This window comes from Myotis nattereri (assembly GCF_964212035.1).
Source record: "Myotis nattereri genome assembly, chromosome: X".
NCBI lineage: Eukaryota > Metazoa > Chordata > Mammalia > Chiroptera > Vespertilionidae > Myotis > Myotis nattereri.
The window spans coordinates 53,583,973-53,608,891 of NC_138078.1; the positions used below are offsets into that span (position 1 = coordinate 53,583,973).

Below are 24,919 nucleotides of genomic sequence, written 5' to 3' on the forward strand. Positions count from 1 at the left end.
AGCAAACAAAATGTTCTTAAAGAAAACTCTGAAACTTTATGAACTTGTATGCTCTTTGGAGCATCCATGGATATTTAAAGTTTGTGAGTTATGTTTGGGTTGGGGAAAGGAAACTTCTTTGCCAGAAGCCATGTTTGGATAGGAGTCTGAGGGAAAGTGTGGGGTTCAGAGTGCTGATGATAAAAGGGAGGCTCATACCCAGGACGAAGCCCATGGGCCTGATGGCACTTTAAGTGGACACTCGTCTTCTAGTTAGATGGGTCTCCTCAACTCGCGCGTGGTAAGCGTTTAGGAAGGGAAGTAACAGAAAGGGACCAAGGCCCAAAAAGCCAAAAGGGGGCCAGTACTATCTCAAAAGTGGAGAAAATAATGTATGTAGCTTAATTGGACGTGGCTTTGGGAACATGTGACACTTGTACCACACACCTTATTAATTCGTGCTCCACATTCCATTGGCTGTAAGCGGAAGAGGAGGAGGCTTGGTCATTTCAGAAGGAGATAGGGCCAGCAACCCAATGAAATCAAGACTTCATGACCCAAAGGGACCAGAGGCATCCTGTGAGCCAGCATTGGCTTGTGGTATGCTGGGAAAAGTTGATGAAGATGATGAGGACACCTCTGACCACATGTGGTGATGCTTTCTGTATATGGGGCCATCCAGCACCATTGGTGTCATCTCGGGAAATTAGAGGCAGAAAATAGAGCCCATAACCTAGGGAGACGTACTAAGAGGAGTGGGGGTGGAGAGAAGAGATTCACAAAGTGATGGTGGGCACTTTATTTCTAAACATATCTTACTCTCATTAAGGCTGGCCCTGAGCTTTGCCCATAGAGTCACTTGTGGGAGGGGGGTGTCATATGCAGCTGTGAGGCTGAGAGGGGAGGGTTTGGTTAGCCAGCTGTTGAATGAGAGACAGTGAGTGGAGCAACATACTCACCCTCTGTCTCACCCTGCCCCTGTCCTAGCAGTTCCACAGGAACAAAGACTGACCTGGTGCTTTAAGAGAAATAGATCTCAGTCACTGCCCAGGGGTGAACTTTGACAAAATGTAATCAAAGGTGGCTGGAGGATAGACTATCAGGCTGCTTCCTAGATGAAGGGGGGAGGCAAGGCAGTTTCTGGGAGACACTGTCCTCTGGCCCACGTTAAGGCTTCTTTTTTAAATATATTTTTATTGATTTTAGAGAGAGGAAGGGAGAGGGAGAGAGAGATAGAAACATCCATGAGAGAGAAACATCAATCTGCTGCCTCCTGCATGCCCCGCACTGGGGATTGAGCCTGCAACCCGGGCATATGCCCTGACTAGGAATCAAACCATGACCTCCTTGTTCATGAGCTAACACTCAACCACTGAACCACACCAGCCAGGCTAAAGGCTTTCTTTAAGGAAAGATTACAATCAAGCAATATCTAATCTCAACCTGTCTCTCTAAATCAGTGGTTCCCACCCCAGGCTGTACATCTGAATAATCAACTACCTGGGGAGTTTGAGAAATAGCCTCTACCTGGGCCCTCCTCCCAAAGACTTCAATATTCTGGGGTGGGGTTCAGGTATTGGAATTTCAAAAACTGCTCAGTTTATTTTGATATGTGGTCAGGATTGAAAATCATGGCCCTCAGCTACCTAAGACTCACAGGTGACCCTGGGTGTGGCCTATGTGTGCCTTGGGCTCTGGGTGTCTGGGGCCATGTTGGGAGGGATATGGAAGAAGGGCCACCTGCCTGGATGCTATTCATGCTGATTGCTACTGCCATCATCCCTTCTCTCTACCTCAGGCCCATTTCCACTGTACTGTAAACAGAAACCAAGATGCACCCAAGTGTCTTTATTTTGGCTACAGGGGAGCAGTTCGATAAACATGCAAGTTTGCGACACTCCTTGTTTAACACAGAGACAGCCGTGAACCCCAAGTCCACCCTGAGGCGGAGGCGGACCATTATTGGATTCTCTAACTTTTCACAGCAAGACCAAGGTGACCTCACCACAGCTGATTCCCTGGGCCCTTCCCCTTGCTCTCTCCCACCAGTCCTGCCACCCGGTGGTATTGCAGTTATGGGGAACAAGAATAATTTGGGGGATGGGGCTTTGGATATCCTGAAAAAAGCCAATGTAGTGATTAAAGATAGCCAAGGGTCTTTGGTCAAGGAGAGCAACCAAATATGAAGAACAGGTCTCCCAGGCTATAAATTCATTGTTTCTCATTATAATTGGAATATAACCATATATGTTGCTTAGGCAAGTAGGTAAAGGGGGGAAGCATCACTAAAGAACCATCTTAGCAGAACCATTATGCTGTTAAATTAATGCTGTCCAAAGAGCACAGGCCTTGGCCAGGTTATATAACCTCTCTGAGCCTCAGCTTCTTCATCTATAAATTGGGGATAATGATGCCACCTAGTGGAGTTGGAGTTGCCATGAGGATTAGAGTCATTGTATGTAATTTGCCTACCATGTGCCTGGTACATAGTATGTGTCAACAAAGGGTGACTGTTATTATAAATTATCATAGCAGTAGAAGGCGCAATAATAATAATGATAGAGCAATAATAATTGTGTGTATGAGAAATCTTGGGGGATTCTGAACATCTGAATGGTTGCCTCACATCTGTAGGTTATCTTAAGTATCTCATGTTGCAAAGCTAAAAAGAGTCAGGTGCCAAAAATGCAACCAGACTCTGGGCTTTCCAACGGTGGCTTACTCCAAATCTGGGCTGAAAGTCACACAGTGCTGTCCTTTATGTAGTTCAAAAACTTCTGCTTTCATCTCAGGAGAGGTGAACTCTGAGGTCTGTGATGCCTTCATGAGCCTGGGGTGAAAGCCCCGAAAACCCAAGGTAGTCCCACCTGCCACTTCATCTCCAAAAGGAATAATCAAAGATAGAAAGTCTTTGACAGCCATCTGGATAATTCAAGGCCACCCTGTGACTCACCATGTCATGATGGGCAAGGACCCAACTTCCCCCGCATTCTTATTGATGGAAAGGAAGAACCAAGAATTCTGTCCAAGTTGTTGGCAAATGCTTCTTGGCAAAAATTTGGTACTGCCGGGGGATCCCTGGCAGCACCACTAATGTTCTGTGTTTCCCTCCTCCAGGTCTCAGCAACAGCCCCACAGGCAGGTTGGTTTGCTCTACCAGCTCAGACATCAAGCCCAGTCATTCTGTTCCAGAAGGTGTTCATGGAAGAGTTGCCATTGGTGAGGAAGCTCATTTCCCAAATCTCACCTCACCAGTACTGAGAAAGCCTTCTAGTGATCCCGACGAACCTCTCCAGGTGCGTGGTGGCACCAAGCCTCCTGGCATGGAAAGCATGGGAATGGTGTATAGCATCTCCAGTTCTTGCAATGGACCAACAGAATCTACATTCTCTGCTTTGTGGAAAGGAGATGCTTTCACCTATATGACTCCAAATGCCACCAGTCAGAGCAATCAAGTCAATGAAAATGGAAAAAATCCTTCCTCTGGGAATTCATGGGTCTCTCTGCACACACTGCCACCTCTGGTTCCTAAGGAGGCTGCTGCACTCTTTGTCACTCGTGATAACCCAGCAGGATGCAGTGGATCAGCTGGCTACTCTGAACACCCTACACAACAAAGGCAAGTATCAGAGCGACCCTTCAAGATTGGCCTTCTGACTGGTGGCACCTCAAGGCTGGATACAGGCCCAGGTGGGGCCAGCAGGTTCCGGGAGCGGTCACTGTCTGTACCTACAGATTCAGGCACCACAGATGTGGACTACGATGAGGAGCAGAAGTCCAATGAAGCCTGTGCCTTGCCTTATGCCAGTACAAGTTCTGAGGGCAGTAACAGTGCTGACAACATTGCCTCCATTAGCTCCCAGCAGGAGGCCCACCACAGAAGGCAGAGATCCAGGAGTATCTCACTCAAGAAGGCCAAAAAGAAGCCTTCCCCACCAATGCGCAGTGTCTCACTGGTCAAAGATGAACCAGTCCTCTTGCCAGAAGGTGGGTCAGCACTATCCAAGGACCAGAGGCCCAGGAGCCTTTGCCTCTCCTTGGAACACCAAGGACATCATTCATCCCAGAGTCACCCAGCTGTGCCCACCTTCAAAGACCCAGAAGATACACAATTCTCCCACCACTGGTATCTTACTGACTGGAAGTCTGGTGACACCTACCAGTCCTTGTCCAGCTCCAGCACTGCCACTGGCACCACAGTTATTGAGTGTACCCAAGTTCAGGGAAGCTCAGAGTCTCTTGCCTCCCCTTCCATCTCCAGAGCTACTACACCTTCCCAACTCTCCATTGAGGTAGAGGCTAGGGAGGTACCCTCTCCAGGAAGGCCCACTGGGCTGATGTCACCCTCCAGTGGATACTCCAGCCAGTCGGAGACACCAACACCCACTGTCTCCATGTCCTTGACCCTGGGCCACTTGCCTCCTCCAAGTGGCAGTGTCCGGGTACGTCCAGTGGTACCCGAGAGGAAGTCATCACTGCCCCCAACATCACCAATGGAGAAAATTTCAAAGTCACGATTATCGTTTGACCTACCACTGACCTCTTCTACCTACCTGGATCTGTCTGGGATGAGTATCTCCATACGAAGCAAAACCAAGGTGAGCCGGCATCACTCAGATACAAATTTTGGGGCCAAGTTGGTCCAGAAAACTGGCCCCAACCAGCCAATCATGCCCATGGTTACTCAGTCTGATCTACGTTCTGTCCGCCTCAGGTCAGTAAGCAAGTCTGAGCCAGAAGATGACATTGAGAGCCCTGACTATGCTGAGGAGTCGGGAGAAGTCTTCACCTTGCTAGAGAGAAAGATGAAACCTCCCATAGCTGAGAAACCCCCACTGGCTCGAAGGCCTCCAAGCTTGGTCCACAAACCACAATCTGTCCCCGAGGAGTACCCACTAACTTCGCCTACATTGGCTATAACCCCTAAGAGCTCAATTCAATACATGAGGCCATTCCCTCCGGACATCTACACGGTGGTGAGGAAACCAAAGTCCTCTAGCTTCCCTGAGGCCAGAAGCCGAGGGGAGTCAACAGCACCCTCAGCTCTTGTTTTTACACCTTTTGCCAGTTCCTCTGGTGCTTTCTGCTCAGAAAACCAGCAACCTCCCCAGGGAAGTACAGAGGATGAGGGCTCTAAGGTGAGAGCCCTGCCTGAAAGAATTAGCCTCCAGAGCCAGGAACAAGCTGAGAAGAAGAAAAGCAAGATTCCACCTCCTGTACCAAAAAAGCCCAGTGTGTTATACCTGCCTCTCACCTCACCCACAACTCAAATGGAGGCCTATGTGGCTGAACCAAGACTGCCTGTCAGCCCTATCATCACCCTGGAAGAAGATGCCAAGTGTCCCCAAACTGGTGACCACCTGCAATCACCTGGTACAACAAGGACGACTACCACCCCACAGGCTGATGATGGAAGGGAGGCAAGCCCTTCAGGTTAGTAAACTATCTGATGGCTTTTCATTTCAATCCCAGGAGAGATGATGGTGAGAATGTAGTGCCAGAGACAGAAGCCAGTGCCCCATGGTCCTGACCCTGGGATGACCAAGTTAGTAGGGGCACCTCTTGAGAGTTTGGGTTACTCTAAATAGGTCTCACTGCTCTTGGGATCAGGACTGACCCAAGGGTAGATCTCCAAAGCTCAGTTTGAGGCAACCTACTCTGGAACCCCCAGTGCAGAGATAATGAAATTAAACTAGGCCTTAGCACCCTAGGACCTTAGAAGCCCATTTACCTAATCAGGCATGTATCCCCTGCTCTAGGAACTCTCTACCTCACTGTACAATACTTTTCACTAGCCACACTGAATTTAGTTTCTGGCATGGGACTCATATTCTCCCAGGTTGAGGTCAAGTGCCAAGGTGGGCTTGCAGGCTTCTGAAGCAATGCAATATATTACCACCAGCAGACTTTCTTAGTGCTTTTGCGAGGAAATAGAGCTCACTTTCTTGGATGGTTAGCTCTTTCTGGAACAAGAAGACTAGGCTAGATAATATTTCTCATCTTTTGGGGGGGTTTTTCCTGTCTCTTTTTGTTTTCATTGTGGCAAAATACACATAACAAAATTTACCACCTTAACTATTTTTAAGTGTACAGTTCAGTGGTGTTAATTATATTGACAATGTTGAGCAACCATCACCACCATCCAGCTCCAGAACTCTTTTCATTTTGCAAAACTGAAGTTTACAACCATTAAACAGTAACTCTCCATCACTCTATCCCTCCAGCCCCTGGCAACCACCATTCTTCTTTCAGTCTCTGAATTTGACTACTCTAGGGACCTCATATAAGTGGAATCATGAAGCATTTGCCCTTCTGTGACTGGTTTATTTCACCTAGCATAAAGTCCTCCAAATTCATCCATGTTTCTCACTCTTTTTTGAACTCTTAACACCAAAATATTTTGGCCTTCTTTAAGCTGATTTGAACTTTTAACATAAAGTAAGTCATTGTGACTAAAACATGCAAACAAATCAAAGCCAAAGGTAATTTTAGAATATTCATCCTTAAACTCCAAAGGCTCCCTCTGAGATTCAGACAGGTCCCACTCCCACCATTGATTGAGTCATTGCTTAATTGCTCTCAGTTCCTTGATCTTTAAAAATGACACATTTAAAATAAGAAAATGCTCAATCAACCTATTGTAACGGAAGAGGCATGAGAGAATAAAGTCCTAGGCTTGACCTTTAGCACTGAGTCCACCTTGGCCAAATCACTAACCTTCTGAACATCATGTTCTTTGCAAAATGGAGACCTTAAGAGTCTCTGTCCTGCGCCCATTAGTAAATGGGTGGACAGAGTTGCTTTGAACATCAAATGAAATACAGATGATAATGTGCTTGATCCTCACTATTGTGGTCAAAATAATTCCTTCTGGTTCTTATACCTAGGGAGTATTATGGAACCAAGTACTGAAGAAAAAAGTGTTATCAGTGATAAAACAGCTGAATGGATTGCAGAAGATGATGATGATGTGTTTGTGGCTTCACGTACAACTGAAGATTTATTTACTGTGATACACAGGTCTGGACCAATTTCCTTAATTCTTATTGTAATCACCTTCACTTTGTATACCAAAAGACAAACTGCTGTCTCTAAGCAGCCATTAGAATTGAAACTAGAGACTTAACTCCAGATACCCACATATGTGAAAGCAGTCCAGGGCCCCACATCGCCAATTCACTGACATCTTTGGATGAAGTGGAGGAGGGGTGGGGAGGGGAGGACCAGGTGCCAAGAGAGAGGACCCTCATCTCCTAGCAACCAAAGGACCTATTGTGGCTCTCTCTGCTCTCTTACAGCTTTGTCTGCAATAAGACATTTAACCATTCATAGAATTCCTTGTACCAAAAAATCTGATCAAGAAGTGAAGTGGGGCATCAGGCCAAGTATCAGAGCAAGAACTTAGGCAAAGGGAGACCAGATGGGGACCCAGTTATTGGACCGGGACACAAAGCAGGGGTTTGGTGGGGAGGAAACTGGAAAGGACCCAGTTGTTGGAGCTAGAGCACCAGCTCAGAGCAGGATCAGCTTCCAGGCTGCCTTGATTCAGAGTCCCTGAGCTTCTAGCCTTGACTCCTTAAATTCTTCTTGGGTCCCAGAACCTGGGCAGGACTGAGCCTGCAGGCACAGGCCAATGACTCCAGCTGCAGGCATTGGGAAGAGTGAAGGGTCGCCCAGCTGGCATGACTCAGTGGTTGAGTGTCAGCCTATGAACAGGGAGGTCACGGTTCGATTCCCAGTCAGGCACATGCCCCAGTTGAAGGCTCAATCCCCAGTAGTAAAGAGAGTGTGGGAGACAGCCGATCAATGATTCTCTCTCATCATTGATGTTTCTCTCTCTCTCTCTCTCTCTCTCTCTCTCTCTCTCTCTCTCTCTCTCTCTCTCTCTCCATCTCCCTTCCTCTCTGAAATCAATAAAAAATATATTTTAAAAAAATAAAAAGAAAGTGAAGGGAGATGGGGCCAGACAAGGGAGCCCAAGGACTCAATGGTGAGAGAGAAAGCTGGTGAGTATAATTGCTTGCAAGGCTGCTGCGTAGAAGTTCCCAGATCATGTCACTGGCATTCATGAAGTTATATGAAGCATTAGGAAATGTCCACCACACGAATTCACTCAAAGAAAACCTTCTCTTATTTAGGTCCAAAAGAAAGCTGCTTGGCTGGAAGGAGCCCGGTGAGGCCTTTGCCGGAGGCAGCAGACCAAGCTCCCACTCACCAATAAGGAACACAGCTGATTCTCCAATTAGTGAGTCAACTGCCTCTGCAGGGTCAAGCAGCAGTATCAGCCTAGATGCTGGCAGAAACGATGATTTCAAGGCCTTGCTACAAAAGAAGGGCAGTAAGGCAACTCCAAGGTCCCGCCCCTCAGCAGCGGAACTGCTGAAGACCACTAATCCACTTGCTCGGAGAATTATTGCACAGTTTTCAAAAGACTATGACACCACCGATAGTCCCAGTACCTAAGCCCTGGGTTGAGCAAGTAGGGATCAGTTACTAAACTTGAGTATAAAAAGGGGAAGAGGAAGGGTTCTAAAAAGAAACCATGGAAATAACAAAAAAGCCTACATTTCTTTTACTTAAACTCACACTCCGGACAGCAGGAGAGAGACCACTTTATCTAGAAATCATGAGGCACTTTAATCATACGCAGACATTTTATGTTTTCATACTTAAAATCTTGCCATTATTGACTACAGATTTTCTTCTTATTTTCTGCCCATGGTGTGCACCAAGAAGAAATTCTCAGATGCAAGGGCACACATGCATGTTTTCAATGAATGACCAGCTACTCCATCCCTGGCTCCTATTACTAAGGAGAACAGTGTAAGAGCAGATTGGAGGCTGTCAAACCTGGGGAAATAGGGAGCCGTTGCTGATTATTCACTTCCTTGGTGAGGCCTTAATGACTTGTGTGGAGAAACGGAAAGACTCTGATGCCTCTTCAACCACAGTTTAACTCTCTTCCACTGGGTTTGCAGGTGTGCACTTATTTCGGCATGAGTTGATTGGATGGCTTTTGTGCAAAATATGAATGTTAGTTGGCCCTGAACTTCATGCCTTTTTTAGTTTGATTGTCTACACGGTGATCAGGGTGATGTTTCGATAACATACAGACCCTTCCCCCACACACACCCCTTAGCTAGAAGAGGTCAGAACCTGGTTACTTTGAATGAAACAAGCTCAGCCAACAAACAAGGCAGCCATTTGTCCACCCTGATCTATCTGAGGTAACTTGCACGCATGCTTTCAGACCCTTCTATGGGTCTGAAGCTAAACAATGATAGCTAAAATTTGTGCCCAGCTTATGCTGCATTCAAAGAACTCTCATTTCATTGGCATATAAAATTCATTACAGTAAGTAATTAGCTGAACTAATGGCATCACCAAAGGCTCAAGGAGTAGAGAAAGTAAGTGTAACTTGCCCACCACCGTTCAATTCAGATTGTGGTTTGTGGTTGGTTGGTTTTGTTTAAAGCAAGTCTTACTATGGTCCAGAACTGAGAATGCATAAACTAAAAGGATATATCCAGAATCTAAAAGGCAGCCTTGCAAGTTGCTTTGGCCCATAATACAAAAAAGGCCTAATTAGTTAACCATGTGGGGAGAGAGGGTAAGAGCTGGGTAAATTGGATGCTGATGGAGCCCCAGAACAATCATTGTGACTCCTCCTGACCGCCCCCCCCCCCAAAGCTAATATGCACTAACTCTTCTTGTCAGCTCAATTTTCTAATCAAAACCGGAGCAGTGATTCATTTGATTTTCATATGTCTGGTTTCTGGGAGGTTGGGGGAAAAACAGACCAAAATTGAACAAAGAAAACTGGTTGAGCAATAATGGAGAGGTAACCGTCCACTGTCCAAGGAGGGGAAAAGAAGTCAAATGAAATAGTAGTCTGTCTCACAAAGAGGGTTCCCTTAACCTTTACTTCTTCACACCCCGCCCCAACAGATTCATTGGTCAACTTCCTAGAGGATGCAGAAACTGCCCCAGAGACAAGCAGATCTTGATTTTGATAGATCATGTTGCTCACCAATAAGAAGCAAACTCTTAGCACAACTGCCCACACTCCAGAGAATAGAGCAGCTGAAAAACCACACTGTGTGCTGAAAAGACTTAAGCCTCTCACACAGAAGCCCTGGGCCTAGGCACTTGGTTGGTACAGGTCTGAATTCTAGACTTCTGAGTACAGGCCAGACCCACCCACTCCCTTGAAATCAGCACTTTCCCCTGATTTATACCAAAGTCACTTAATATAATAAACAACAAAATCCCAGTTGCTTTGTAAAGAATTCAAACTATTTGGTTTGTAGTATGGATGTTGATGATAGAGAGCAAGTCATTCTCAACATAACAGAAGGACCTGACTAAATTTCAGGGGTTTTACCTGAAATAAAATAGATTCATTACTAGCCTTAATATATATGATTGCCACACTTGTCTGTCCCAGTCTCAGAATTCCAAAAGATGCAAACATTTTGCTCTGTAAGGAAATGAAGGAGAGTTTGTGCTTTTGCCTAACAAAGGTAAAGAACAGCCAGGGCCTTCTTAAGAACCATTATGAATAGCTGAACTCTAAAGCCAAGTATGAGACTCACATTGTTTAGGACTTGTTGCTTCTGCTAATTTTTCTGGAAGCATCTTGTTTGCTACTTCTAGTGGGTTTTGCCTCTCCCCTCACCTTGCTATCTCTAGTGGATTCCCCAAAAGATTTTAAGCTAAATGCCGTGATACCTTTACATTTTCCAATTACATTGTGTCTTACTTTCCTCTACAATAATCTGTATGCCTGGATTTTTTAGAACATCTTCTATATCATCACTCTGGCACTCAGATGCTCAGTGGTGTTCCCATTAACACAAAAGCATTTGGGGCAAAGATTTTATGGTCAGAGGTAACACTGAGGACTGGAAATATTTACTTAATGTTTTACAACAGGTGGACCTAGTTCCAAAAAACAACAACAAACTACTATTTCTACCAGTCATCGATGAACAGAACACTGAAAACATCTTTCTACTCCTAACACTCAACCTCTCTCCTCTCCCTTATCATAACAGCAACTCTCTCTCCCACCTAGGCACATACCACAGTATTTGCTGCCTTCTGCACCTACTCTGCTGAAACGGGAGAAGAGAGGCTGAAAGCCCCTCCAGAAAGGCTTTCAGAGAACCTACTACTGCCACTATTACTAGTGTGAAAAATAACAATTTTTGAAGGTGGAATACAGAAGAGGTGCAAGTGAAATGAAGTTGGCCCCAGGAGGTCAACTAACAATTCAAGTTGTTTCTGCCCCTTTGTTTCCTCTGATTCCAACTTATAGCAGCAAGTGGCTCTGCTAGACTGACTTCAGTCCCATCAGGAGAGCAGGAAGTCATCTCCAGGAGAGGTTAGTTGGTAGCTAAGAGTGCTTTGCACTTATTTGTGGTATGGATGTTGAGGATAGAGAGCAAGTCATTCTCAACATAACAGGCAACTTCACTGGTATCTCTTCAACTTTGTCTGCTTCAGTTTCTCTCCTGGGCCTTCCACCTGGCCTCAATTTGTCCCTTAGCTGTAACCCCTGTAAATCGCTTCCCTAGCTGACAGTTTGCCCTTTAAAAAAAAAGAGCAAGACGGCAAATTAATTCATGTTAGCTTAATGACCACAAATTGAGCAGTTGATCTGGAGACATTACATTGAATCTGCAAAGACAGATGAGATTCTACAAGCATTTTACCAGACATCCATTCTAACTCTCTAGAGCAGGGGTGGGCAAACTTTTTGACTCGAGGGCCACAATGGGTTCTTAAACTGGACCGGAGGGCTGGAACAAAAGCATGGATGGAGTGTTTGTGTGAACTAATATAAATTCAAAGTAAACATCATTACATAAAAGGGTATGGTCTTTTTTTTTTCAGTAGTTTTATTCATTTCAAACAGGCCAGATCTGGCCCGCGGGCCATAGTTTGCCCACGGCTGCTCTAGAGTCTAGACAACATGGATTGGGTTGCTATCTCACTGTATCATCAGTCTGAGCAGATCTGGCCAAGCACCTGCCCTCGTCCTCATAAATGAACTATTCCCTAAAAAGATGAGTTCATGATCAGTGCTCTTTTCCTCGCCATTGCAGCCTTTCATTATCACCAGGTCTGTAACACAGTGGTGAGCTTTCACTTTAATATGATTTGCCAGGGCCAGGACTAGAGTGAGGTGACTGAGGCGCCTGGGGCGCAAAATTTAAGGAGGTGCCCACTCTCAGGGCTGTGCAAGTGCCTTACCCTCGTCCTGGCCCTGCGATTTGCACTCCATAAATTATTATCACTTTATCTTCTTCCAATGAACAAGCATGGTCCTTCTGATTTGGGGAGTAACTCGCTATAAGTTGTTGTATCAGATGTTTTTATTGCTATCTGTTTTTCACTGCTGTAAATCTTCGTATGCTTATACATAAAAGAATCTTTATTATTATCAGGAAACATGATTGCTTTCTAAGTAATTTTCTCCAAGTGGCAAGTCAGTGCCCACTTTAGTAAGGAATGCTGACAGGATAGCCCATCAACAAAAGAATGAATGAGTTGGAGGTCTGTCCTTGGAATCCTCGCTTTTTCTGTTCCATTCTCCCCAGACCTTGCTTCCCAGCACCAACTCTTCTGAGTGCCTCCTAGTTTGCTCTCTTCCTAGTTAAGAAAAGCATGCTCTCAGGAAAGGAATACATTACTTTGGGGTTATAAGGCTTAATGCTACCTCTTTTGAAGGTCGTTTGCAGTTTAACAGGGGAAAAGCCTTATGCCAAAGGAATGAAATTCTACTGTAGAATTTTAGGCATCAATTAGTTGCAGAAGTGGTGTGGGTTCTTTTCACCATCAAAAGGCCAAATTACTTGACAGCTAACTCCAGAATATAGAAAACACCTTAATCTTCTGGAATTATTTTAGTAAATTACTGGTAATCGATTCAATCTTCCCGATACCTAGTGCTGTTCAATATGGCTCCTACCAAGAGACTCTCAGAAATGCTACCAAACGCCACTGAAAAGGCCTAGATAATTCATATTGTACATTAACATGTTCTCACAAGTGGAATTAATACTATTTATCATTTGAGTAAAAACAACAAAGGAATTTAAATAGTTTGTGAAGGTGTGTCCTGTTTGTGAAAGGTGAAACTGTCCAATATTGTCTGATCAATATCAGTTGTCCAGTATTGGTGGTGATTATTAAACTTATTAGAGGTACAACTTTATTGATCACAAGCCTCTGCTTCCTGCCATCTGTTTTGTGCTATCACTTCAGCTTGGTGTGAGAATGAGACCAGATCTATACCACAGCACCCAGTCCCTCCAAAACCTTTGTGTGTATTTCAGCTATAAGTGATTAAGGATTTAAAAGGACAAGAGAGGGGAAAAGTGGTACAAAGAGCTGCTTTTGTCAAAGGGCAGCAAAAAATATAATTACTTAAACAATGACATTAAAGAAATAGTTTTAGAATACTTGGAAACAGATTCATAGAGGAATACAGTAGTAAATTGTTATAGACACCCATTTGAGATGCTTTTCATATGTTTAGGAAAAAAGAACTTGCATAAGTAATGGTTTGTGTGAAATAGGTATATACTTTGTTCAGTAAAGCCCCAAATTTAAACCAATGGCTATGAAAGCGTAATCCCAGGACCAGCAGCAGCCCTGGGATGTGTGTGTGTGTGTGTTTTTGTGTGTGTGTGCGCGCGCGCGCATTCGAGCATCTATTCCAGTGGTGTTACTTCTTCAAGCCCCTGAATCACTATAGCCACGGCTCTTCAAATGATTCCAACCTCCCCATCATTTCTGCTATCATCAGAGTGATCAGTCTCTGGCTAAGTGATATACTTTGTCATGTTGGTCAGGTATATGTTGCTTAGTGTTAAGAAATTATCAGATCAAATCAACTACTTGCTCAACCTGCAAAAATGCTTTATTTAACTTAGCCAGCATATCTGGCCTGTTTTTTACTTAAATTTTTTAAATTCACAAATAGGAAAAAGGAAAAGATGTTATATTTGTTTGGTATTGACAATGCTTAAATACCTGTCTTCACCATGCTGGTTGTTCTCTAGAAGGGCTCTGGCAGAAGTATAGTTGATTTTAAGATTTTGCCTAAATAGTGGAATTTTATATCAACAAATCCTCAAACAAAATATGAACTGAAACAACCAGTTAACCCCTCAACCTCTCTTTAGTGCCAAGCTTTATAGAAATTTATTCCTTATGTGATGTTGAGCTTTTTTAATGTCCAATTTTATAAAATGTTATGCATGCAAACAAAGCATCGTGCTCATTATACAAGTCACCCCAAACTCATTTTCTCCTCCGTATGTATGATGGTGAAGAAATATCAATATGTATGTTCTTATCTCTCCTGATCAATTGTAAATTGCAAATCTTTTCATTAATTTTTAAATAAGATATATTTACTCTGGCTAGTAGTTAAAATTTTATTCTTTTTATTATATATTTCCTTGCTACTTTTTTCTACTGACTCCAAAACTTACTTTGGGGAATATTTCTTATTTCTAGATTGTTGTATTTATCTTATGTCTATATTTATCTGTAATCATGGAATAATAGAGCTGAAAGGAACCAACTTCTCATTTTACAGATGAGGAACTGAGGCCCAGAAAGGTTAAATAACTTAGATAAGGTCACACAGTGGCAGGGCCCAGCCTCAGTCTCAGGTCTCCTGCCTATGGGTCCAGTGCTTTTCCATTTAAAGTACGACATTTATAGAAGACCCACAGCTGGCTTCTACTTTTATGCCACATGAATTTCCCAGATATTTCAGTGAAATAATATATATGCTTTAATGAAAATGATCAAGAGTTCTTTAGTTCATGAATCCAAAGACAAATTTGATTTTCAGTTTAGAAATAGTAATTCCTTCCAAATTCAGTATATGTGCTCTACTTTGTACAATGGATGTTTTCCTTCAAAGTTGTTTGAAAAATTACTGTTTTGGATAAAATTCCATATTTTAGAAGAGAAGCTTCCTATGTAAGGGAATCCTTTGGTGATTTCTTTTGAAAAACAAAGAATCCTCTTGTCAATGTCTCCTAAAAGCCTATACTTTTTTAAAAATGTGAACTTTTGTAATTGGTGTTTATTTAAAGTAGGGCAAGCCAATATAGGCTTTCCTAGAATCTACTTTATCCTTCCCTTCTTAAACTTTGTGAAATTTTTCAGACTGTTAGATGCTCATGAGATACTTAGCTGTGCTCTAAAAACTTTACCTAACTTGATATTTTGTCAATCCCTGGGCTCAAACTGTCTCCATCTTATCAAACAATAACAGAATTCCCTAATCAACACTAAGTTCTGCATGCAGTCTCTTTTCCAGAACATTCTTTGCCTAGTGCTCATTAGTGTGACTGTCTCCTCAGCTATTCTTGGGTTTCCCTCCATAGTTCATGCATAAGTCATTGTTCTGTGGAGTTTCAGGCAGTGGTCCGTTAGGCCTATTTTAGTCAGATGGAGTAGTATTTACAGATATTTCCATTTACAGATGGTTCCCTTTTTTCTCTTGGATCTTTTCTGGTTTTTCTTTTCAAGAATGCTCAGAGGATGGTGGTATTTTCCCCATCATCCAGACCAGGGGTTGACAAACTTTTCTGTAAAGGGCCAGATACTAACTATTTTAAGCTCTGTGGGCCACATATGGCCTCAGTAACAAATTCTTCTTTGTTGTTGTTTGATCTTTCAAATGGTGTTTTACACCTTAAAAATATAAATACCAGTATTAGCCCTTGGGCCATACAAAGCCAGTGGCTGGATTTGGCCCACTTGTCATACTTTGCTGAGCCCTGACTCAGATCATCTTCTATGACTCACCCCATGTGATCACTGGCTTGTGTACCAGATAATATGGCTCACAAGTCTACACAGAGGTGGGTGGAGAGGAGCTGCATATGACAACCATTACTATTCAATAGGGTGCCCTTTATGACTTCTCTGTCTCTCCCTCTACCTATCTATCTATCCATCCTCTATCTATCTCTCATTTTCACTAACTACCTCAGCGTAGGAACCCTCATTACTTTCTCCAGCCCTCCTATCCTGATTATCCAATGTGCCTCTGCTTCCTCAATTTTGGGGTAAGCTGGCAGGGAAGAAAGGATTTCTGAGATTTCTTATTTCTTTTGTCCCATCATTAACCCCAAACTGTGGTTCATCAGTCCCACCCTGCCTCATACTGCCCTCATGAGTTTAAGGCTGTCTCTGGAGAGTCTGGTGGCCCAGGCCTTGAGATTTCAGTCCAGTCTACAACTTTCTATGGAAATCACCAGCTCTTGATTTGGTTCCAGTAGCTGGTTTCAAAATCCAGAATATCCACGTGTCCATTTTCTGATGTGATTTGGACCTGTTCCAGACTCAGCCTCAGCAAGAAAATCAATGAATGATGGAGGTATTCTGTGCCCTCTAGTTTTTTCTGCCCAAACCTCCTGTCTCCTGGGCCCTGGCTTCAGGGGATAGACTCATTGGGATGCCCTGGGCAACACCACAACCAGCAGGCATTCAACAGACTACCACCTCCTGTTTCCTGCACCTCTAAAAGGATTCCTTAAAGCTAATTCACATCTCTCTCCATCTTTCTCCATCTCTATCTCTAATTCTGTTACTTGGGGGTCTAAAATTCAGAGTCACATTTTAATATTTGCTTGTATAAACTTGGGGAGATGCAAGTGAATCGGAATGTGTGTGCCTCTGTGTACAAGCATGGTTTCTCCACCTGAACTGTGAACTCACATTCCCTAATGTGTACCTCTTACACACATGCACATACACCCTATCCAGTACTCACAGCAGTCCTCTGGTCTAGATCCAGGTCTGAGGGGCTGGTGAAGGAGAAGGGGATTGTGGGAGCTCCTGAGGCATCTCCCTTTTCTCATTGTCTTTTTTCTACTGACTTGTGCTGGCCTCTCCCAAGAAATCATTTAAAGAAACTCCTCTGTGACAATTCTGGAAAGGCCAACATTCAGAGAGTTATGACTATCATTCATTAAAGACTCAGACATACCTCTTAGGCTGCAGGTTTTCCTATCTAAGCACATTGTTTTATAGGACCTTTAGCTTGCTTTCTGTCATTTGAGCCCAGGGATCTACCCACTTACTGAAGTCTAAATTTTAAAAAGTCAGACACAAGTTACTTTCAGGATTTCCTGATTTGAAAGCACCCATGAAACAGTTTCTTTCTGCCTTGTGTTTAGGATTTCCAGACTTAGGAAAGGAACCAGGCTTGCGCCTTGGAGTCTAAGGCAGCAAAAGTACCACACTTGCCAAAAACAAATTGAGGAAGGAGGATTGGCTAATCCTAATATGCATAGTCAAGAGATGGACTTTTGTGACGTTAGCTCTCATGGTTCAATGCTTATTGAGTGCCAACAATGCACTTAAGGAAAACAAGGGAGAGTGGAATTTACAGACCAATATTCTAAACTGGAAGGCAGTGATGAGAATGTGTCCATCGATAAAAATTTCAAGAAGCTAATAAAGATCGGAATCCCAGTCTTTCTAGAATTCCAACACAAAATGGAAGGGAGCCCTCTGTGGGTGTTATTACAAAGGGTTCTTATAGTCTTTCTTTTATTTTATTTTATTTTATTTTATTTTATTTTATTTTATTTTATTTTTAAACAAAAGCATTCCTCACTGGTTTGCTGCCAGGAATTGAATTGCATTCTTTATATAGCTAGAACTGTTTGTGTCTTCTTAAAATAAACAACTTCTGTTAAAAATCATTTTCTGTTTCACCCTCTGTTTTCATAGTAGCATAGTGTTATTCAGACACTACACCCAGCTCATGAGCATGTTTTGCTGGCCACACAAGTATGGGGCCCACACATGGAATCTGATTCTCATAAATCGCTGAGAGCCCAAAACAGATATGCGGGACATGGTGTCTTGCAGAAACGTGGCACACTGAGCCAGGAACCTCAGCCAAATCTGTGTTCAAAGGCTTCATCTTGAGGATTTGAGTTCAACTGCTCATGGAGGCAACAAGGGGTTCTGGTGATGTGGGCAGCAGTTACCAGGCTCCTGAGGGGAGGAGGTTGCCTTAGGAACTGGGCTCAGGACTGCACTCCCCCTTTGTTCTCTGGCTCAGTGAAGCCACCCAGCATGGCAATCCAGTGTGAGTTGGGGCTGGGAGCAAAAAACAGACCAGATGCAGCCCAGATCACTTCCATCCCTTGAGTTGATCCTTGAATGTAGCTACAAGGGTCAACTTCCATCAAAAAGGAGATTTGTTTTTTGTTCCCAACTGGTCCAGACCTCTAAGGTCTTGCAGTCAGCATCCTTGTCTCCCTGAGCTCTGTGCTAGCTCATGTCTCCAGACACCATCAGGCTGCTCTTCCCAAAGGACACAACAGAGCTGTAAACAACCTAGAAAGCTTACAGGGGAAGGGAGAGAGGCCAGAGCTACTCTCAGACAAGAACAGGTGTTAAGATTTAAGATAAGGGTCAGAGAAGGAGGCTGGCTCAAGGTTGGCCTTATGCAAGTAATACCTCTGTGAGAACCTGCAGGTCAAGGTCCAGTGTTCACCATGGCAGGGTCAGAGCCTCCTTCTGTCACCACACCATGAGTTGGAGAAGCTTTTAAGGTCTAACTCACAGTGACCAAACTCAAAAACTTGTCAAGGGCTGGGGCTGGCATATTAATTAACCGAAGAGAGAGTACACCTTTAAAGCACAGGTCATAAATATGAAGCTTATGGGCTGAACTGAGCTTACACACGTTGTCTGTTGTACACAGTGTTGTTTTTTAATTCTTAAAAATCTAGATGTGGCACAACCGCTGCAATTTGTCTAGTTCTCCACCACACCCTGCTATGTTAAACCCAACCAGCTTCATTCGTTTATATACCTGCCAGGCCCATGAAAGCATTTTTGAGCCTGTGAGCTATGTATCAAGGTATTGTTGCAGGTTGGGTTTCCAGGAGGCAGGCTCTGAGATGAAATTCGGTGTGCAAAGTGTTTCTTAGGGAATGCCCTAAGGATCGAAGTCTGTGGGAGAGAAGGGAAGGAAACAGGCTTAGGTGGGAGAAAAGGACAGCAATGCAGACACAACAAAGCCTTGGCTGACTCAATGGCAAGCTCTGGCTTTAAAATGACCCGTCAGAATTGTCCTGCACTGGGCCAAAGGCAGGCCTTTGTACCCCTGTTTCAGTCAGTCACTGGCTGTGTGCCACTCCATTAGAGGGCCTAACCTTGGGTGAGGTGACTCTTTCCAGCTGAGGCACTCCCAGAAAGAGCTGATAGCTAAAGAAGGTTCTTTGCTGACAGCACTCCTGGGTGCTTGTCAACAAGTCCACCCTTGAAGTGGGATCTGGGCAACAGAGTGCAGGGTCCATCACAGGTGTCTTATCTCCAGGAGCAGTTCAGGTTAAATACTTACGAATTCTTACTTTCTGATTCCCACTCCTTTTATAGTTGATTTGATTAAGTTCATAGCTTTCTTAAATTGTAGTCACCATCTCGGGGTATATGCCAGTAGCCTTAGTTGGATTTGGTGTTTCACAACCCTCATTAATGCCCATTAACAAACCCTTTCCAATGGCATGTCGCATATGCAAATAGATAAATCAATCCATCATAAAATATCAGGGGAGAAACCAAGATGGCGGCATAGGTAAACACCGGAGTTTGCTGCCTTGAACAACCACTTTAAAAATACAACTAAAAGACAAAACGGACATCATTCAGAACCACAGGAAGGCTGGCTGAGTGGAAGTTCTACAACTAGGAGGAAAGAGAAAAACATACTGAAACTCAGAGGAGGCGCAGTGCTGAAGTAAAATACTAAGGTGTGGAGTGCATGTGGAGCGGGCTGGTGGCTGAGGGTGTGGTTGTTGTTTTCAATCGGGAGGGAGTCTCAGACTCTGAGCTCCAGCTCCGGGCGAGTCTCTAGGGACCCAGACTCATACAGGAGAACCGGGACTGTCTGGTATCGCTCAGAACCCTAGGGCAGCTTTCTCTCCATGGGGCTTGCAGCAATTACTGGGACACTGAGAAGAAGAACCTCTGAGGGCAAGACTGAGAGCAGCCATAATTGTTAACTCCGCCCTGTTGATCCTGTGGGACCCGCCCCGCCCAAGCCCTGCAGGGAGACTTTTACTGGATAGCCTCAGGCAAAGGCTAGATTAGCACCTCCCTAGAGATCCAGGAGCCAGGAAGCCCAGAGGTCAGAGTGGAACCATCCAGTTTGCAGCTCTGTGGAACCATAATAGACACACTCAGGGGGCAGACTCAGTGAGCACCAAAGCCCCATCAAAGCAAGTCTACCCCCAGAGGGGTGTCTCCAGCACAGAAGTTCTCCCACTGCAGACACAGCTGATTCTCACAGCCAATTGGCCTGGAGGTCAATTCCTCATAGTGATAACTACAACAATCAAGGCTTAATTACAACAAGACTGTGCACAAAGCCCACAAGGGGGTGCACCAAGAGTGTCTACCTCAGGTAATTGGGACACTTAGCACAGAAAGGCACTCTATTGACACAGCGAAGCATAAAAAAAAATGCCGAGACAAAGAAACAGGACACAAACGACAGAATTGGAGGAAAGCAAACTGCTGGATATAGAGTTCAAAACCACATTTTTAAGGTCTTTAAAGAACTGTCTAGAAGTCGCTGATAAACTTAATAAGGCCCTCGAAAAGACTGGTGAGACCGCTGATAAATGTAGTGAGATCTTCAAGAAGACTGGTGAGACCGCCGATAAATGTAGTGAGATCCTCAAGAAAGCTAATGAGACCCTCGATGTTGTGATAAAGGACCAACTAGAAATTAAGCATACCCTGACTGAAATAAAGAACATTATACAGACTCCCAACAACAGACCAGAGGATTGCAAGAATCAAGTCAAAGATTTGAAATACGATGAAACAAAAAACACCCAACTGGAAAAGCAAAATGAAAAAAGAATCCAAAAATACGAAGATAGTGTAAGGAGCCTCTGGGACAGCTTCAAGCGTACCAACATCCAAATTATGGGGGTGCCAGAAGATGAGAGAGAGCAAGATATTGAAAACCTATTTGAAGAAATAATGACAGAACACTTCCCCTACCTGGTTAAAGAAATAGACTTCCAAGTCCAGGAAGCGCAGAGAACCCCAAACAAAAGGAATCCAAAGAGAACCACACCAAGACACATCATAATTAAAATGCCAAGAGCAAAAGACAAAGAGAGAATCCTAAAAGCAGCAAGAGAAAGAAACTCAGTTACCTACAAGGGAGTACCCATACGACTGTCAGCTGATTTCTCAACAGAAACTTTGCAGGCCAGAAGGGAGTGGCAAGAAATATTCAAAGTGATGAATACCAAGAACCTACAACCAAGACTACTTTATCCAGCAAAGCTATCATTCAGACGTGAAGGCCAGATAAAGAGCTTCACAGATAAGGAAAAGCTAAAGGAGTTCATCACCACCAAACCAGTATTATATGAAAAGCTGAAAGGCATCCTTTAAGAAGAGGAAGAAGAAGAAAAAGGTAAAGATACAAATTATGAACAACAAATACACATCTATTAACAAGTGAATCTAAAAATCAAGGGAATAAATAATCTGATGAACAGTATGAACTGGCGATTGTAATAGAATCAGGGACATAGAAAGGGAATGGACTGACTATTCTTGGGGGGGGGAAGGGGTGTGGGGGTGAGGGAAGAGATTGGACAATAATCGTGCACCTATGGATGAGGACAGTGGGTGGCGAGTGAGGGCGGAGGGTGGGGTGGGAGCTGGGTGGAGGGGAGTTATGGTGGGAAAAAAGAGTAACTAATGTAATAATCTGAACAATAAAGATTTAATTTAAAAAATATCAGGAATAATGCTAGCATCTATCAAACACTAGCAATCTATCAACCACCTATAATGGGCCAGATACTGAGAGCTCTTATAACCACTTCTTTTATTCATCCATTCAGTAAAAAAGTAATGAGCTCCTTCTACATGCCTCACAGAGTCTAGGTGCTGAGAGTACAGTAGTGACAGATACAGACACCAGACTTGTCCTCACGGAGTTTACAGTCCATTGGGACTGCTGCTGAGGCTAGTTCACTTGGCAGCATTGGGGACCAGGACCAATAGGAGTCTGTTATCTGGGAGTCACCATCCTGGATATGAACTCCCCTGGTCATTTCTTTTCTCTCAGTACTTAATTCATACTACTACAAACTTCTGCTCTGCTACTCACCCTCCCACCACTCCCTTCCCTCCCATCTTTTTTAAATTGTGCCCATTAGAACCCCAATTTGGGGGATTAGTAAATACCCCTACAACCCAAGCAGAAAGTTCCCCCTTCCAACACCTTCTTTGATTGGAACCATACTTTGTTCTGAGAATCCCACTTCACCTGTAAGCCTCTCCTCAGAGATATTTGTTCCCTGTATAACTACTTCTGCATCCGCAGGTGGAGGAGGACCTTTTTATAATCCCCACTGCACTTTCCAGACAGTGATTGCTGAACCTCTCAGTCACCCCCTTTCATACAGTTTTTCTTTCCACCCCTAGACTGGTCAAATCCAAGGTCACTTCAAATTCATGGGAAAAACCCATTGTAAATCCCTGGCTTGTTGTTTCTTTGGCCTACTCACCTCTGATGACCTCCTTTTCTGCTCTAGTCACCCACTATCAGGGTCACAAATAGATATTATCCTCCAGAATTGCTATATTACTGAAATCTTAACTTCAATCCCCCACAACCTCAACTTCATTGAGACTTCCAACAACTTAACCCATTCATTCATTCAATATTTAGTAGGCATCTACCAGGCACCAGGTATGGTGTTAAATACTGAATATACAGCTTTGAATATGAAGAGCACAATCTTTGCTCTCATGGAGTTCAGTCTACTTTTTCCTTATCTGTTCCAGCGGTTCTCAACCTGTGGGCCGTGACCCCTTTGGTGGTTGAACGACCCTTTCACAGGGGTCGCCTAAGACCATCCTGCATATCAGATATTTACGTTACGATTCATAACAGTAGCAACATTACAGTTATGAAGTAGCAACGAAAATAATTTTATGGTTGGGTCACAACATGAGGAACTGTATTTAAAGGGCCAGAAGGTTGAGGGCCACTAGACCTTCTCTCTATTTCAACTTCTTCCCAATTAGTTCAGGTCTAGCATTTGACCACTATCTTGTAACATCCTCACATGGATCCATCATTTTAGATGATTAAGAAAACACAATTTTGTCCACATTCTCTGTTTCCACTACACAGGCTGCTGGAGAAGACCACACACACATAGTCATGCAAACTGGTGTTCTCTTACCAAAAGGGGGTCTTCAACTCTGCTTAAAAAAATTCTTCTCGAGTCTTATAAGCACAGGGCAGGAAATAAGATGGCAGCCAGCAGGACAGCAGTAAGGAAGAGAGTGTGAGTGAGGGAGGGAGCGAAAGGGGAGTGTGTGGACATGTGGGGTGTGTGTGCATGTGCATGTGAGTGAGGGACAGTTAGATTCCACAGGACTTTGGGGGGCTGGCAGACCAGGCTTCCCTAGCCGGGCAGCCTCTGCTACCACTGCAATCTCTCTTGGGGCAACCAACTCTGCTGCAGAGGCCACACCATCTTAAAGGGGAGAGCTTCGATGACTGGGAGCCCAGCCTCACCTCAACCCAGGGTGCCCCAGGATACCACCCGGGACCCTACAGCCACTCCAGCTAGGGAACTGCTACCTTGGCTGCGGGCCCACAAACACTGAGACTCCAGCCTCCACAGTCATGGGCTCCTGTGAGTTCTGGAGCACACTCCCCACCTGCAGGCCAGATGCTTTAGCCCCGGTGCCTCGACCACATACAAACAGCCAAGCCTTACACAGCAACCCCAGACCCCATGACCATACTAACCACCACCAAGTCTGACACAGCAACCCTGGGTGCCACAACCGAGTGTGAGCAGCCAAGCCCTACACAGCTACCCTGGGTGCCTCATGTAGAAACCCCAGATGCTAGCCACCACCAAGTCTGACACAGCAACCCTGTGCAATGCAAATGAGTGTGAACAGCCAAGCCCTATGCAGCAATGCCAGATGCCTCACACAGCAGCCCCAGCACTGTGACTCTGCAAATTGCCACCAAGCCCAATGCATCGACCCTGGGCCTGGTGACCATGAGACCTGCCGCCAAACCTGCCACTGCAGGCACAGGTCTAGTAGACTCGATACCTAGATCCTTTGGTGAAAGCAAAATGAGGAGACAAAGAAACATCCCCCAACGGAAAGAAAAGGAGAAATCGCCAGAAAAAGAACTAAATGAAACAGAGGAATGCAATTTGTCAGAAAAAGGATTCAGAATAAGGGTCATACAGTTGATAAACCAGATGGATGAGAAAATCAACAACTTATGTAAGAATCAAGAGGAAATAGTGATATAGCCACAATAAAAAACACTATAAAAGGTTTCAACAGTATACTAGGAGAAGTGGACGACCAAATTAGTGAATTAGAAGACAGGGCAGCAAAACACATCCAATCTGAACTGCAACTGGAGAAAAAAAATAAAAGGCAGGAAGAGAACTTAAGGGTGCTTTGGAACAACATGAAATAAAGGAACATACGTAAAATAGGGATGCTAGAACAACAAGAAGAAGAGCAAGGGTTAGAAAACCTATTTGAAAAAATGATGTCAGAAAACGTCCCTGATTTGGGGAAGAGGAAAGTCACATAAGCACAGAGAGTCCCAAACAAGATGAACCCACAAAGACCCACACCAAGACACATCGTAATTACGATGGTAAACATTAATGACAAAGAAAGAATCTTAAAGGCTGCAAGAGAGAGACAGAAAGTTACCTACAAGGGATTTCCCATTAGATTATCAAATTATTTCTCAACAGAAATACATCAGGCTAGAAAGGAATGGAAGGAAGTATACAAAGTGATGCAGGGCAGGAGACTGAGTCCAACAATACTCTACCAATCAAGCTTA

General features: G+C 44.1%; 1 protein-coding gene across 1 annotated transcript in view; it reads left to right on the forward strand.

Moving 5' to 3' along the window:
* Positions 1-13,967, forward strand: part of NHSL2 (NHS like 2) — a gene marked incomplete at its 5' end in the record, with an annotated part of 301,359 nt that extends 287,392 nt beyond the window's left edge. Inside the window, 4 exon segments of the mRNA XM_081080867.1 lie at positions 1,843-2,040; positions 3,097-5,416; positions 6,871-6,999; positions 8,118-13,967. Coding sequence (XP_080936993.1) covers positions 1,843-2,040; positions 3,097-5,416; positions 6,871-6,999; positions 8,118-8,442 — 2,972 coding nt within the window. The 3' untranslated portion in view covers positions 8,443-13,967.
* Positions 13,968-24,919: the final 10,952 nt, after the last annotated feature.